Genomic DNA, 12,711 nt, shown 5'->3' with positions numbered 1-12,711 from the left:
CCACAATCTGTGTGCCTCCACCAAGATTATGAATCTTGGACAGCACTGGGAAAACACTACAACTCAGAGGGCAAACCTCACTGAGCACCATAGCAGAGCATGGGAGCAACACAAGCTCATATGAGACCTCTGGTGAGCACCGTAGCTCATGATGTATGAGCACTGCAGCTGGCTGTGTACAGTTCCCAGTATATTTCCCATCATTGCCACAACAGTATCAACAATAACAATGAGCAAAGGAAAAAAGGAGGGGCCCTAGATAGAGAGTACTGCACGTAAGGTAAGTAGAGTAAGCCCTGAGCACAGCCAGTGTGGCCCAAAACCTTCCCTGCAAAAATAAACAAAAAACAAACAAAAAAAACCCAAAAACCTGAGCAATAATGAAGCTCAAGGAAAGTACCTTTTATGCTGTACTATATCTGGTCCAAAAATTATTTTTACTTCAAGAAGTAAATTGTGTGAGCTGGAGCAATAGCACAGTGGGTAGGGCATTTGCCTTGCATGCGGCCTACCCGGGTTCGATTCCCAGCATCCTATACGGTCCTCTGAGCACCACCAGGAGTAATTCCTGACTGCAGAGCCAGGAATAACCCCTGTGCATTGCTGGGTGTGACTCTCCCCCCAAAAAAGAAAGAAGTAAATTGTGGCCAGCTAGAGTTCAAAAGGTTGGAGAACATATTATACATGCAGGATCTTCAACTCTGATCCCCAGCACCTCCTGGGTCCTCCAAGCACCAATAGGTGTGCACCCAGCTCAAAAGGAAGGGAAGTATAGCCCAAAAGTTTTTATTTTTTTTATTTTTTATATTTTGGTTTTGGCTCACACCTGACGATGCACAGGGTTATTTCTGGCTCATGCACTCAGGAATTATTCCTGGCCGTGCTCAGGGGACCATATGGGATGCTGGGAATCGAACCTAGGTTGGCTACGTGCAAGGCAAATGCCCTACCCGCTGTGCTATCACTCCAGCCCCTTCAGCATGATTTTGATCCCTGGTACTGCACATATGCCCAAATGTGACCAGGATGCTCTGATGTCTGGGTTCCCTGGTGGTACATTCCACTGACCATGTGAACCCCACACATTTCAACAATAAAGGGAAGCGGGGGAAGAGAACAGAAGATGCTGTTTTTATTGTTTTGTTTGGGGGCCACACCAGTGGTGCTCAGGGCTTACTACGGCTCTGCACTCAGGGATCACTCCTAGTTGTGCTCGGGGACCATATGTAGTGCTGGGAATTGAGCCCCGGCTGGCCGCATGTAAGGCAAGTGCTTGAACTGCTGTACTATCACTCTGACCCCAATATGCTATTCTTTAATGTAAATGTTACTTTTTCCCTGAAAACTCTGATTTTTGTATTTTGCTTTGTTATGATTTATTCTAAATAGATATTCCCTTTTCCTATCTAACTTTATATTAATAGTTGGGTATTCTTTTTCTTAAAGAGTGTTTCCCCCCCACCCCCTCCCAAGGCTGAAGTGATAGTACAGTGGATAGGAAATTTGCCTTGCATGTGGCCGGGCTGGAGCGATAGCACAGCGGTAGGGCCTTCGCCTTGCACGCGGCCAACCTGTGTTCGATTCCTTTGCCCCTCTCGGAGAGCCTGGCAAGCTACCAAGAGTATCTCGCCTGCACGGCAGAGCCTGGCAAGCTACCCGTGGTGTTTTCGACATGGCAAAAACAGTAACAATAAATCTCACAATGGAGATGTTACTGGTGCCCGCTCGAACAAATCAATGAACAACGGGATGACAGTGACAGTGACAGTGGCCAACCTGGGTTGGATCCCTGGCATCCCATATGGTCCCCTGAACGCTACTCAAGGTAATTCCTGAGTGCGGAGCCAGGAGTAACCCCTGAGCATCACTAGGTGGACCCAGAGAGAGAGAGAGAAAAAAAAGCTACTGAAATAAACTTTTTTTTTTCAGTGTCCCCAAATTGGATTTAGCACCATGCCCCAGGAATCTGATGAGTCTGCTCGGAATACACAATAAAGCTGGTAGTAGTAGGCTAATTTCAACAATAATAATATCAAATAACTTGGAACTTAAAGCACTTGCTCATGTAAGACAGGTATATATTTAAAAGAGCCTTGGGCCGGAGCAATAGTACAGCGGGTAGGGTGTTTGCAACCCAGATTCAATCCCTGTCATCCCATATGGTTCCCCCAGCACCACCAGGAGTAATTCCTGAGTGCAGAGGAGCCAAGATTAACCCTTCAGCATTGCCGGGTGTGACCCAAAAAGAAAAAAAAAAAAAAGGAGCCTAGACACTTACTCTAAGGAGAAGAGAGGGGTGGGGGAATTGATAAGGCTACATTATGTTCTGGAAGATTCTGAAAGAAACACTGGCCCTCACAAATTTGAATGCAAAACGGTGGAAAATCATTACAGAAGCAAAGTTACTTTAAGAAATTTGCTGTCATGCAGAGGTCTCCCAGGAAAACTGAAGAGGAAAGCTGCTTTTGGGAATATCTCCAATTTAACTGTTCTTTGACAACAGCGCCTTCTACTGGGAGAATGCCTCTAATGCACAAATGGGGAGGATAAGTGAAAAATCCTATGGGAGTGATCCAGCTAGGACAAATTCTTGGTCTTGGATGACAAAATAAAATTCTGACAAAAATTATTCAATTTTAGACCCAGTACATACTCAGTGATACAATTTATGCCTCACAGATATGAAGCCCAAGGTTTTGAACCCAGGCATCACATAAAGAATATTTCATAAATATTTTTATGATTTCTGTATGTAATGAGGATCCAAGTGTTATTCACATACATATTTCATTTATGTGATTATTAAACTGAAAATTATATCCAGAAGTTTAATCATATTCAAGTTAGATGTCCAGGGAGGAATATTTTTTATAATATTAATTTTTAATTTTATTGAGATGGAGCATTATAAGACTGTTCATGATTGGGTTTCAGTCACATAATGTTCCAACACCTATCTCTTCATCAATGTAATTTCCCAGCACCAATGTCCCCAATTTCCCTCCCTCCCCTGAAATCACCCCCAACCCCATCGGGCCTTTATGTCAGGCACCCATCTTTTCTCTCTCTTTTTCCTCTCTCATTTTAGGCATTATGGTTTGCAATACAGATGCTGAAAGGTTATCATGTATTTACCTTTACCTACTTTTAACATTCAGTTCTTGTCCAGAGTAATCATTTCCAACTGATGTTGTAATAATGGACCTTCCTCTATCTTAACTACTCTCCACTCCCACACCCTTGTGGTAACTGAGGAACACTTCTTAAGTGATGCTGTGTTCTTACTGCCTCACAGCAAGAGGCTATAATGTCTGTCTGTCTTTTGGTATATAAAAATATATTAAAGTGCTGTCAGCCTGATCCACCATTGTTAATCTCACCATTAGCCTCTTATCTAGCAATTTTAACAGCTATTGACAATCATTTCAAAGAACCATTATTTCTAAAGACAACAAAACAGTGAAAATCTCTTATTTCCTTTGCATTCACTATCTGCAACTCTTTATTATTGTGAAAACTACACAGAAGTGTTGCAAGTCATGCCATGCCACGGCTTTGCACATGCTAAACATATGTACTACTTCATATCCTTAATTCCTGGAATTATTATTATTATTATTAAGTTTAGCACATTCACACCTTGCTTTCCTGCATGTACAGTTCATAGAGGAAAAGTGAGATAACTGCTTACTTTTCCCCCCCCTCCCTAACAATTCTTAGAATAATGAGTTTCCAAACAATCTCCAAGAGTAATCAGTTAGTTTGCTACAAGTTGTAAGATTAGGCTCCCTAGGACAAGTCCAACAGTCCCAAGACACTAAGCAGCATTATCTCAGATAGTAACTGTCTCCTAAAACTTCTGAATAGGACCAGTGGACTTTCAGCCAGTGGAGCACAGAGGCCGACAACATATTAAACTCTATTCTTTCTAATCAACACTAAAAAAAAAAATACTTTCTATCACATCTATACCTGCAGTGAGAAGTAAGGCAATACTGAAGCAAGGGGTCAGCCGGAGGTTTGGGTGTGGCACGAGTCATTACCTCAGAATGAATCATTGGAATCTTAATTGTGGAGAAACTTTTGAAAAGTGCGAGAAAAGAGGCGGAAACGATAGTCCAGCAGATAGGGCACTTGCCTTGTGTCTGGTACATCAGAATTTAATCCGTGGCACCCCATAAGGTTCTCTATACATTTCCCCAAGCCCACCACGAGTGATTCCCGGGCAGAATCAAGAGTAAGCCCTTAGCACGGCTGGGTGTGGTTAAAAACAGAACAAAACAGTGGAAGAAAGAAAAGGTAAATATTTTATGATTAGAGGGGAAGCCAAATAGTAATTTGCTAAAAATTCCCTTCCTAAAATTTTCAGTTCAGAGTCAGGAAAGTGCTATAGTCCTGGGCTACCAGAGAGTCAGAGGTCATTCAATCATGGTAGTTCCAGTTGTGTGGTAGGGCTGAAGTTCTGAGATGACTTGAAATGACGAACAGTAAGTAAGGAACTGGAAACAGAAGGATTTACACTTCTTTTCAGAGGTTTCCTCTGAAGTGGAACAAAGAAATGGGCTGTTCCTGTAAGAAAAGTAAGGTTAAGACTAGGTTTTTTGAGTTGTATTTTTTTCCTTTTTGGGTCACACCCAGCGATGCTCAGGGGTTACTCCTGGCTCTGCACTCAGGAATTACTCCTGGCGGTGCATCGGGGGACCATATGGGATGCTGGGAATTGAACCTGGGTCTGCCGCATGCAAGGCAAATGCCCTACCCGCTGTGCTATTGCTCCACAGCCCCGGATTTTTGAGTTTTGTTTGGACACAACCTGTTGCAGTAAGGTTTAGTTAGGCGACCTGAGGCATTGAGATATGCATGCAAAAGAAATAATTTAAGGAGGATCACACACTATCTCTGGTGTTGTGACCCAGAGCAGCCTGTTCAGCTTTCTAACCAATAATATTCAGCCACATAGGCAGAATATGCAAATTAACTTAGTCAACAGAAACAGTATCAAAGTCAGTTACATAAAGGAAAACAAAGTCAATTACAGTAACAGTAACAGAAAAACAATTTTTACATCAAAGCCTAGCTAGGCCTGAGATTGTGAGATGTTGTACACCAACACACCCCGTGGTATTCAGGGCTTTCTCCTGACTCTGCTCAGGCATCATTTGGGGTGAGGCTTGAGGTCCACTTAAGACTGTACCTCGGTTGGCTGCACACAAGACAGGAGCCTCACCAGCTCAAGGCCTGACCAGTCTCAAGGTCAGACTTTTGTAACAACAAAATTTGTGTGTGTGTGTGTGTGTGTGTGTGTGTGTGTGTGTGTGTGGTGCAAAGGAACAAGTCCAGGTCTTATGCAGTCAAGACATGCATTTTGCCTTTGATCTCATCTTGATCCTACAACAGGATATTCAGCAAGTCAAAGAAGCATCAGATGAGAGTCTCCCTGCCTTTTCTGTGCCCAAGTTACATCAGCTTGGAAAAAATTTAAGCTGCCACAGAAGCTGACCATCCTGAGTCTCAATGAGCCATCCCATCCAGGCCCAACTTCTAGGTTCTGAACTTTGAAATTCTTGTGATAGCCACAGTTAGATAAGTTCCCATTTTCTGTTAAAGAGTTCTCCATTTCATCTTCCTGGCTTTTTTTTTTTTTCATGGACAAGCTTAAAAGAGCATTAAGAAGCTTTTCTATAAAATTGAACCCAAGAGGAGCTGAAAAGATAGTACAGCAGGCAGGACTCTTGCCTTTCATGCAGCCAACCCAGGTTCTAGCCCCAGCATCCTACACAGTCCCCGAGGCACCAGGAGTGATCCCCGAGTGCAGAGTCAGGAGTAACTCCTGAGCATCGCTCTGTGTAGCCCAAAAACAAAAACAAAAGAAAGAAAATAGAACTTGAAAGAAAACTGCTTGCTTCTGGCCTTAGAAAATTAGATCAGAGTCTATTAAATTCCTCAGACCTCTCTCTAATGACCATCTTTAAAGAAGGTGGACAGGAAAAAAAAACAGGAAACACTGGTTTGAAATTTTTAATAAAGCTTATTATGATTAATTCCAGGTTGTTTAATAACCTTTTGATCTCTCTTGGTCTGCTCCCCCATCTCTCCCTTCTCTGCTGTTTGCCTTAAAATAGCACTCAGTGCACAGTGTGTTTTCATTAAATGGATGTGTTTACTTTAAAAACAGAGCCAAGAATTAACAACTCAAAGGATTCTTCCTCCTTAGTCTCTGGACAAAGCAACTGTTGGGACATTCACTGAAGATACAAAAGAGTTTGTTCTGATTCTTAAGAGTCAGAATGTTAGAAAAGGCAGTGGACAGAAATAGAACTCAATGAATGATTTTTTTAGGATTTTTAGGAGTTTCATACTTGGAGGAGCAAGAGTGGACATGGGTCAGCCTGTAGACTTTCTGTAACTCTAAACTCCAGATTTCTCTGAAAAAAAGCAAACAAACTTGTTTTAATGAAAAGGTACCCCCTTGCATTTCTCCGTAAATTGCTTAATGAACACATGCATTTATAATAATTTAAGCTTGGAAAAAATATCTTTTGGATTGTAAGTGTACAAAAGCACTCACAGTAGCATACATGCCTCAGGCCTTTGTACTTTGTTTCCAAGGTGATAGTCCTTCCTTTGGACTTTGGTACAAATGTCATCCTCTCTGAGAGGCCAATGCTGGCCACCACCTATCTATATTGGGGCTGGAGCAATAGCACAGCTGGTAGGGCGTTTGCCTTGCAAGTGGCTGACCCGGGTTTGATTCCCAGCATCCCATATGGTCCTCTGAGCACAGCCAGGAGTAATTCCTGAGTGCAGAGCCAGAAGTAACCCCTGTGCATCGCCGGGTGTGACCCAAAAAGCAAAAGTACCCCCTTTGCCCCCCCCCCACCCCTTACACTTCCGGAGGCCCAGCAGCCACATCCACGTCCCATCACCACCAACACTGCCATGTAAGCTCATCTACAGGCCCTGCTCTAGAGGCTCCTAGTTAAATCTCAAAAGAGATTAAGTTATCGCAAAAATTTCTCAGGTACTCAGGTCCCAGGCTGAGGCCACGGGGGTGATTTCTGGAGGGGGAGCAGGCCAATCCACACTCACACCCCAACAGCTGTCGCCATGCCTATGCTGGACACCACTGCCTCAAGACTGAGCCCCACAGAGATGTCAAACTGCTGAAAATTCAGGCTCCCCCAGTGATCATAACCATGGCCTTTTGTCCAAGTCAAGGCACACAAGTGGCACTGCACTATGAACCCAGCTGTAGAGGTGTCTCCAACATAGCCCTCCAATTGCTGACCCTCGAGATAAATGGTCAAATCTTGGAGACCACCATTAATCCCATGCATACAACGATGCAATAAAACCAAATCAGAAAAAAATAGAAAGTATGAGCTTCACACTCATCCCTGTCTTCGTCATCCTGCTTTATTTTTCTTTATTATTATTTTTGCTCTGGGGCCACACGCAGCTGTGCTCAGGGCTTACGCCTGGCTCTGTGCTTAGAGATCACTTCTGGCAGGCTCGGGGGACTGACCATATGTGGGTTTGGGGATTGAACCTGCATCAGTGCATGCAAGGCAAGTGCCCTACCTTCTCTACTTAACTTGGGCCTCCAATTTATTTTTCTTCATAAAATTTATTACCACTTGATATCTTATGGACACATCCAGGTTGAGTTAATATAAATGTGGGATCTGACACTGATAGAATCTGGGGAAAAGGGTTTCTTTCAGAAACAAATGTATGCATGGGGCTGGAGTGATAATATAGTGAGTAGGGTATTTGCCTTGCATGTGGCTAACCTGGGTTTGATCCCTGGCATTCCATATGGTCACCTGAGCACTGCCAGGAGTGATCCCTGAATGCTGAATCCTGAATGCACAACCAGGAGTAAATTCTAAGGCCCCACTAGCTGTGACCCAAAAACAACAACAATAAAGGAGGGATTAGAGAATTCCCAATAGAAACAAACCCTGAGACATGATCAATATCACTGGGAACTGAGGGGCTAAGGGGACTGGGGAGTGGCGGGGGCGGAGGGGGGGCAATAATGGTGGAGGAAGATTTTGTCACACAAGTAGAGGGATTGGTGTAGCAGCTCTGCAAGTATGCAACAATCATTGCAATACCACTGTAAACTATGCTACTTCAATAAAAATTCTTTAAATATAAAAAGTATAATTAGAAATCATTAATTATAAAAGTGAATATTTAAAATGTGAAAAGAAATCACGACAAACTGTGGACTTGAAAATTCACTTATTATTACTGCTATCATGGTTTTATAAGATCTGTTTTCCTAAGATTTTGTTTGTGTTTGGGGGCCACACCTAGAGGTGCTCAGGTGTTAGTTACTCCTCACTCTGGGCTCAGGGATCATTCCTGGCAGTGTTGGGGATTGAACCCAGGTTAGTCATGTGCAAAGCAAGTGCCCTATCCACTGTACTATCTCTTCAGCACCCTAAGATTTCTTTGTTAAAAGAGTTTATAAAAAAAAAAAGAAAAGAAAAGAAAAAGAGTTTATCAGAAATCCTCCCGGAAGAATGTATAGTGGCTGCAATCTGGCTGTCACTTGACATGTAGAACATACTATGTTAGTAATTCCCCATCTTCTCTGGGACATTGTGAGAAATCTGACTTTGCATTTTATGTATTGATTTGATTACTTGAAAGCAAAGCTGTGTCTTCTCTCTACACGGCTTTATGCCCAGTGTCCCCAAATGATGCTCAGCACAGAGGGTCTTATTATATATGCTTGGTACATTTTGTTTGTCACAAGAATTTAACTCAGAAAAAAAAATACACTCTTACACTAGCTACTCTATTCTCTTAAATGCTGATTTATTTTCTTTTCGGCACTATTACTTTTTTTTTTAAATGTTTCTTGGAGCAGGGGAGCTTTTGGAGCCATACCTGCACTGCTCCTGGCAGTGCTTGGTGGATTATACGGTGCCAGGGATCAACCTAGGCCTCCCACATGCAAACTATGTGCTTAAACTGTTGTGCTACCTCTCCAGCACAAGCACTTACAACTATCACAATTCTCCCTTCACTTTTAATTTACATATTGAGACGATTCCTTTTAATAATAAAGTTTCAGGCATTTAACTTTCCAACACTGTATCAGAGTGGTCAATGTCCTTACACCAATATCTCAATGTCGTCTGCCATCCCCACCACCCACCCCAGCCCCCCTCATAAATTCACTTTTTGTTGTTGAATCTCCAGCAACAAACACACATATACATACAATAATACAAATAAATAAACAACAATATCTTCTTGGGCTGATGTGGCTCCCTGAGTTTACTCTTCCATACTGTAGGGCTCCCCTCTCTCCCAGCACAGCTGAGTGTGACCCTGATGAGCCCCAAGCACCACAAGATGTGGCTCCCACAACAATTAGAATGATAACCCCCCCCCACCCCCTTATTGCTTGCTGATCACTGTGTTTGCTCTGCCAGCAGAGACTCTCAAAAGAACAGGAGGGGCTGGAGAGATAGTACAGCAGGGAGGTTGTAAGGCCCGAGTACCGCCAGTTGTGGGACCCTTTTCTCCCCTTGACCCCCCCCCCAAAAAAAAAAAACCAGGAGTATGTCCACTCCCTGCTCTCTTTGTTTTCAAATCACTCCTGGAACAGAGGAGGTTCTCAATGAGGAGTTTCTTAATAAATGAAAGCATGCAGGTTTGTGGGTACTTGGGCAGCTGGTCCATACCAGGAAGTGCTCAGAGAAATCGTGGTACTCAGGGTTCAGTTGTGGGATCAAACAAGGGTCAGTGCTTGTAAGGCAAGCTCCTTAATCTCTGTGCTATCTCTTTGGCTCAAAACTTTAAAAAAAAAATTGTTGTTGTTGTTGTTTGTAGGGCCACATCTGGCAGTGCTCAGGACTTACTCCTGGCTCTGTGCTCAGGGGATCATTCCTGGTAGGGCACAGGGGACCACATGGAATGCCAGGATTGAACCTAGATCTTCCACACACATGGGAAACACCCTACCCTCCAAATTTTTATTTTTATTTTTAAAGAAAGTAGAAAAGTTTATTGGAAAGTAGAGGAAAAAGGAAAAGCAACTCCCCATACAGGGAGGAACTTAGTATAGATCTAAATTTCCCCAAACCTTCTTTAGCTTTCTCTTTTTTTTTAAATTCAGGGGAAAATGCAAACACAGTCCTCCACTACCACCAACTATGCAGTAGAGCTTCCCACATGCAGAGGAACCTCAGGAATTAGCACATTCGTGGGAGTGCCTCACCCTGGGAAAATCACCTTTATGACCATGGTGCCCCCCCTGCCAGGGAAGGATATAAAGCACTACTCACAATGACAATCGATACATATTTCAATACCTAGAGCTTTTATTTTATTTACTGGAAACTTTCATTTCTCTAACTAGAAACTGACTACTCAAACGCAAGTTAAGCTTTAAAAAAAGTCAATATATAGTCATCTTTGCAATTTACATGGCTAAATTCACATGCCTAAATTTACATTTATTCCAATGCACTAATCCATTGTTTAACTTATAACCCACCTACAGGTTTGAAAGAGATATTCACTCCTAGTTTGAATTGTATTATTTCTTTAAAATTTGTCCTTGTCTGTTATATTTCTGAACTAAGGACAAGCAAATACAAATCATGTAATAAGGTCCCCAATTCTTTGTATTTCTTCATGAAATATTTTATAAATGTACAAGAAAATATATTACTTTTCTGTGTGAATTTTTGCTATAATTCACATTGTTGAGGAAAAACTAAATTTTAGTTGTATTAGTAAGCATAAAGATGTAATATTTTCCTGAGTCAAGTTCTCATCCAGGTGAATAATTTCTACTAGCGGTGAAAATCCTGGACATAATGAGAGAAGAGGGAAGACCTCACTCAGCAATTCCTGTAGCTCAGACATTCTGTGATAGTCATTGCAGGTTCCTACTCAGAGCTGGGATGTCTGGACCACATGATGAGTTTAATACTTGAAACAAGTTCATGGGTAGGAACGATGTAGAGTGAGTAAGATGCTTGCCTAGCACCCCAGTTCGAGTCCCAGCATCACGTATGGTCCCCCGAGCCCTACTAGGAGTGATCCCTAAGTGTAGAGTCAGGAGTAAGCCCTGAGCACCAAAGGGTGTGACCCCCAAAACTCCAAAGCCCCACCCCCCCAAAAAAAATCCATACAAAATCTCACTTTTCTGAGTGCCAACAGCTTCTGATCGCTTATTTAATGTGTTAGGTTAAACAAATTCATTTCACTGTCTTCCACCTCCAAGGTTGGCAAGATGTGGAGAAGTGGGGGGGAGGGGGAGGGGGGCTGGGTTAATGTGCCCGCTGTGGGGGGCCAGCCTGGAGGAGCCATCTGCATGACCGCCTGCCCTCCTTCACCGTGCAGCCCTCGGTGAGCAGAGCTGCTGTGTGGCCGAGCTGTGCTCGTGCTCGGAGCAAGCCCCCAAATCTTGGGGGTCACCTGGGCCCAAATCATAGGGGCTCAGGTCCCCACAGGTAACAAATGGCACAAGGATGCGGCTAGGCCCGCTTAACTGGCTGGAGGAAAGGCAGGGCGGAGGAGTGGTCAGATCCAGCAAGAGGCCCGGCGGGGGCTCGTAATGCTTACAGACCACGAAGGCTTCGATGCTGGACGGGCGGCTGCTCCTGGGCTTGGCCCAGACCACGCTGGGAAAGAAGACGCGCAGCTGGCTGTGCAGCAGCGTCGCATCCCGGCCTCGGAAGACCTTGGCCACGAAGCAGCCGCCGGGCTTTAAGACGTGCGTGGCGATGCTGAGCGCGGCCAGGAGGAGCTGGGCCTGCAGGAACTCATCCACGTCGCGGAGGCCGGTGACATCCGGGGCCCCGTCGCACACCACGAGGTCAGCGGGGCAGCCCTGGAAGTGCTGGATGATCTCCTGGGCTGTGGCCATCTGGGTAATGTCCCCTTGGATCTGTAGCACGCCCGGCACCGGGGCCATGGCCTGAACGTCCACGGCCACCACGTGGCCCACGCCCGGGGCTCCGAGCTTGCGGCTCAGCACCTGGCTCCAGCTTCCCGGCGCCGCACACAGGTCCACGGCCCTGCTCACGCCCTGGAATAACTGGAACTCCTCGTCCAGCTGCAGCAGCTTGAAGGCACTGCGCGCCCGCCAGCCCTTCTCCTTCGCCAGGCGGTAGTAGATGTCCCGTTTGTCCTTGGTCGTGCGGCCCATGGCGCACAGCTCTTGGCACAGGGAACTGCCAACCGGAAGCGCTCCCTCCGCCTCCACCCCACCCCAGCTTCGTTTCCGGTTCCTATTCAATGAATAGTACAGTACACGAAGGCCTGGGGTTTGTTCAACGCCGGGTTTGGTTTCTAACTGTTTCTTTTATTTATTTGTTTATTTATTTTTTATTTATTTTTCATTTTGGGTAACACCCAGCGATGCTCAGGGGTTACTCCTGGCTCTGTGCTCGGGAATTATGCCTGGTGGTGCTTGGGGGACCATAAGGGATGCCCGGGATTGAACCCGGGTTGGCAGTGTGCAAGGCAAATGCCCTACCCGCTATAGTATTGCTCCCGCCCCCTTGTTTCTTTTTTTTCTCTTTTTTCTTTTCTTTTTTTTTTTTGCATTTTGGGTTACACCCAGCAATGCTCAGGGGTTACTCCTGGCTCTGCAATTAGGAATTACTCCTGGCGTGCTCGGGGGACCATATGGGATGCTGAGGATCGAGCCCTGGCTGGCCACGTGCAAGGCAA

At 44.6% G+C, this 12,711-nt stretch overlaps 1 protein-coding gene and 1 non-coding gene across 2 annotated transcripts; both read right to left on the bottom strand.

The window, feature by feature from the left end:
• Window positions 1-10,138: 10,138 nt before the first annotated feature.
• On the bottom strand, window positions 10,139-10,294 carry LOC129400267 (U1 spliceosomal RNA). The gene has a single exon (XR_008627573.1). It is a non-coding gene; the product is annotated as a U1 spliceosomal RNA (small nuclear RNA).
• A 1,071-nt stretch (window positions 10,295-11,365) lies between these two features.
• On the bottom strand, window positions 11,366-12,184 carry LOC101541134 (putative tRNA (cytidine(32)/guanosine(34)-2'-O)-methyltransferase). Its single transcript, XM_055121249.1, has one exon. It carries the CDS (start codon window positions 12,182-12,184, stop codon window positions 11,366-11,368), a length of 819 nt encoding a protein of 272 aa, XP_054977224.1.
• Window positions 12,185-12,711: the final 527 nt, after the last annotated feature.

This window comes from Sorex araneus, chromosome X (genome assembly GCF_027595985.1).
Source record: "Sorex araneus isolate mSorAra2 chromosome X, mSorAra2.pri, whole genome shotgun sequence".
In the NCBI taxonomy this organism is placed as follows: Eukaryota; Metazoa; Chordata; class Mammalia; order Eulipotyphla; family Soricidae; genus Sorex; species Sorex araneus.
The sequence above is the reverse complement of the archived record's forward strand: the minus strand, read 5'-3'. Positions and strand labels throughout refer to the sequence as shown.

Excerpts from the sequence above, each read along its gene's own strand:
- LOC101541134 (XM_055121249.1), bottom strand. The coding sequence starts at position 12,184 with ATGGGCCGCACGACCAAGGACAAACGGGACATCTACTACCGCCTGGCG.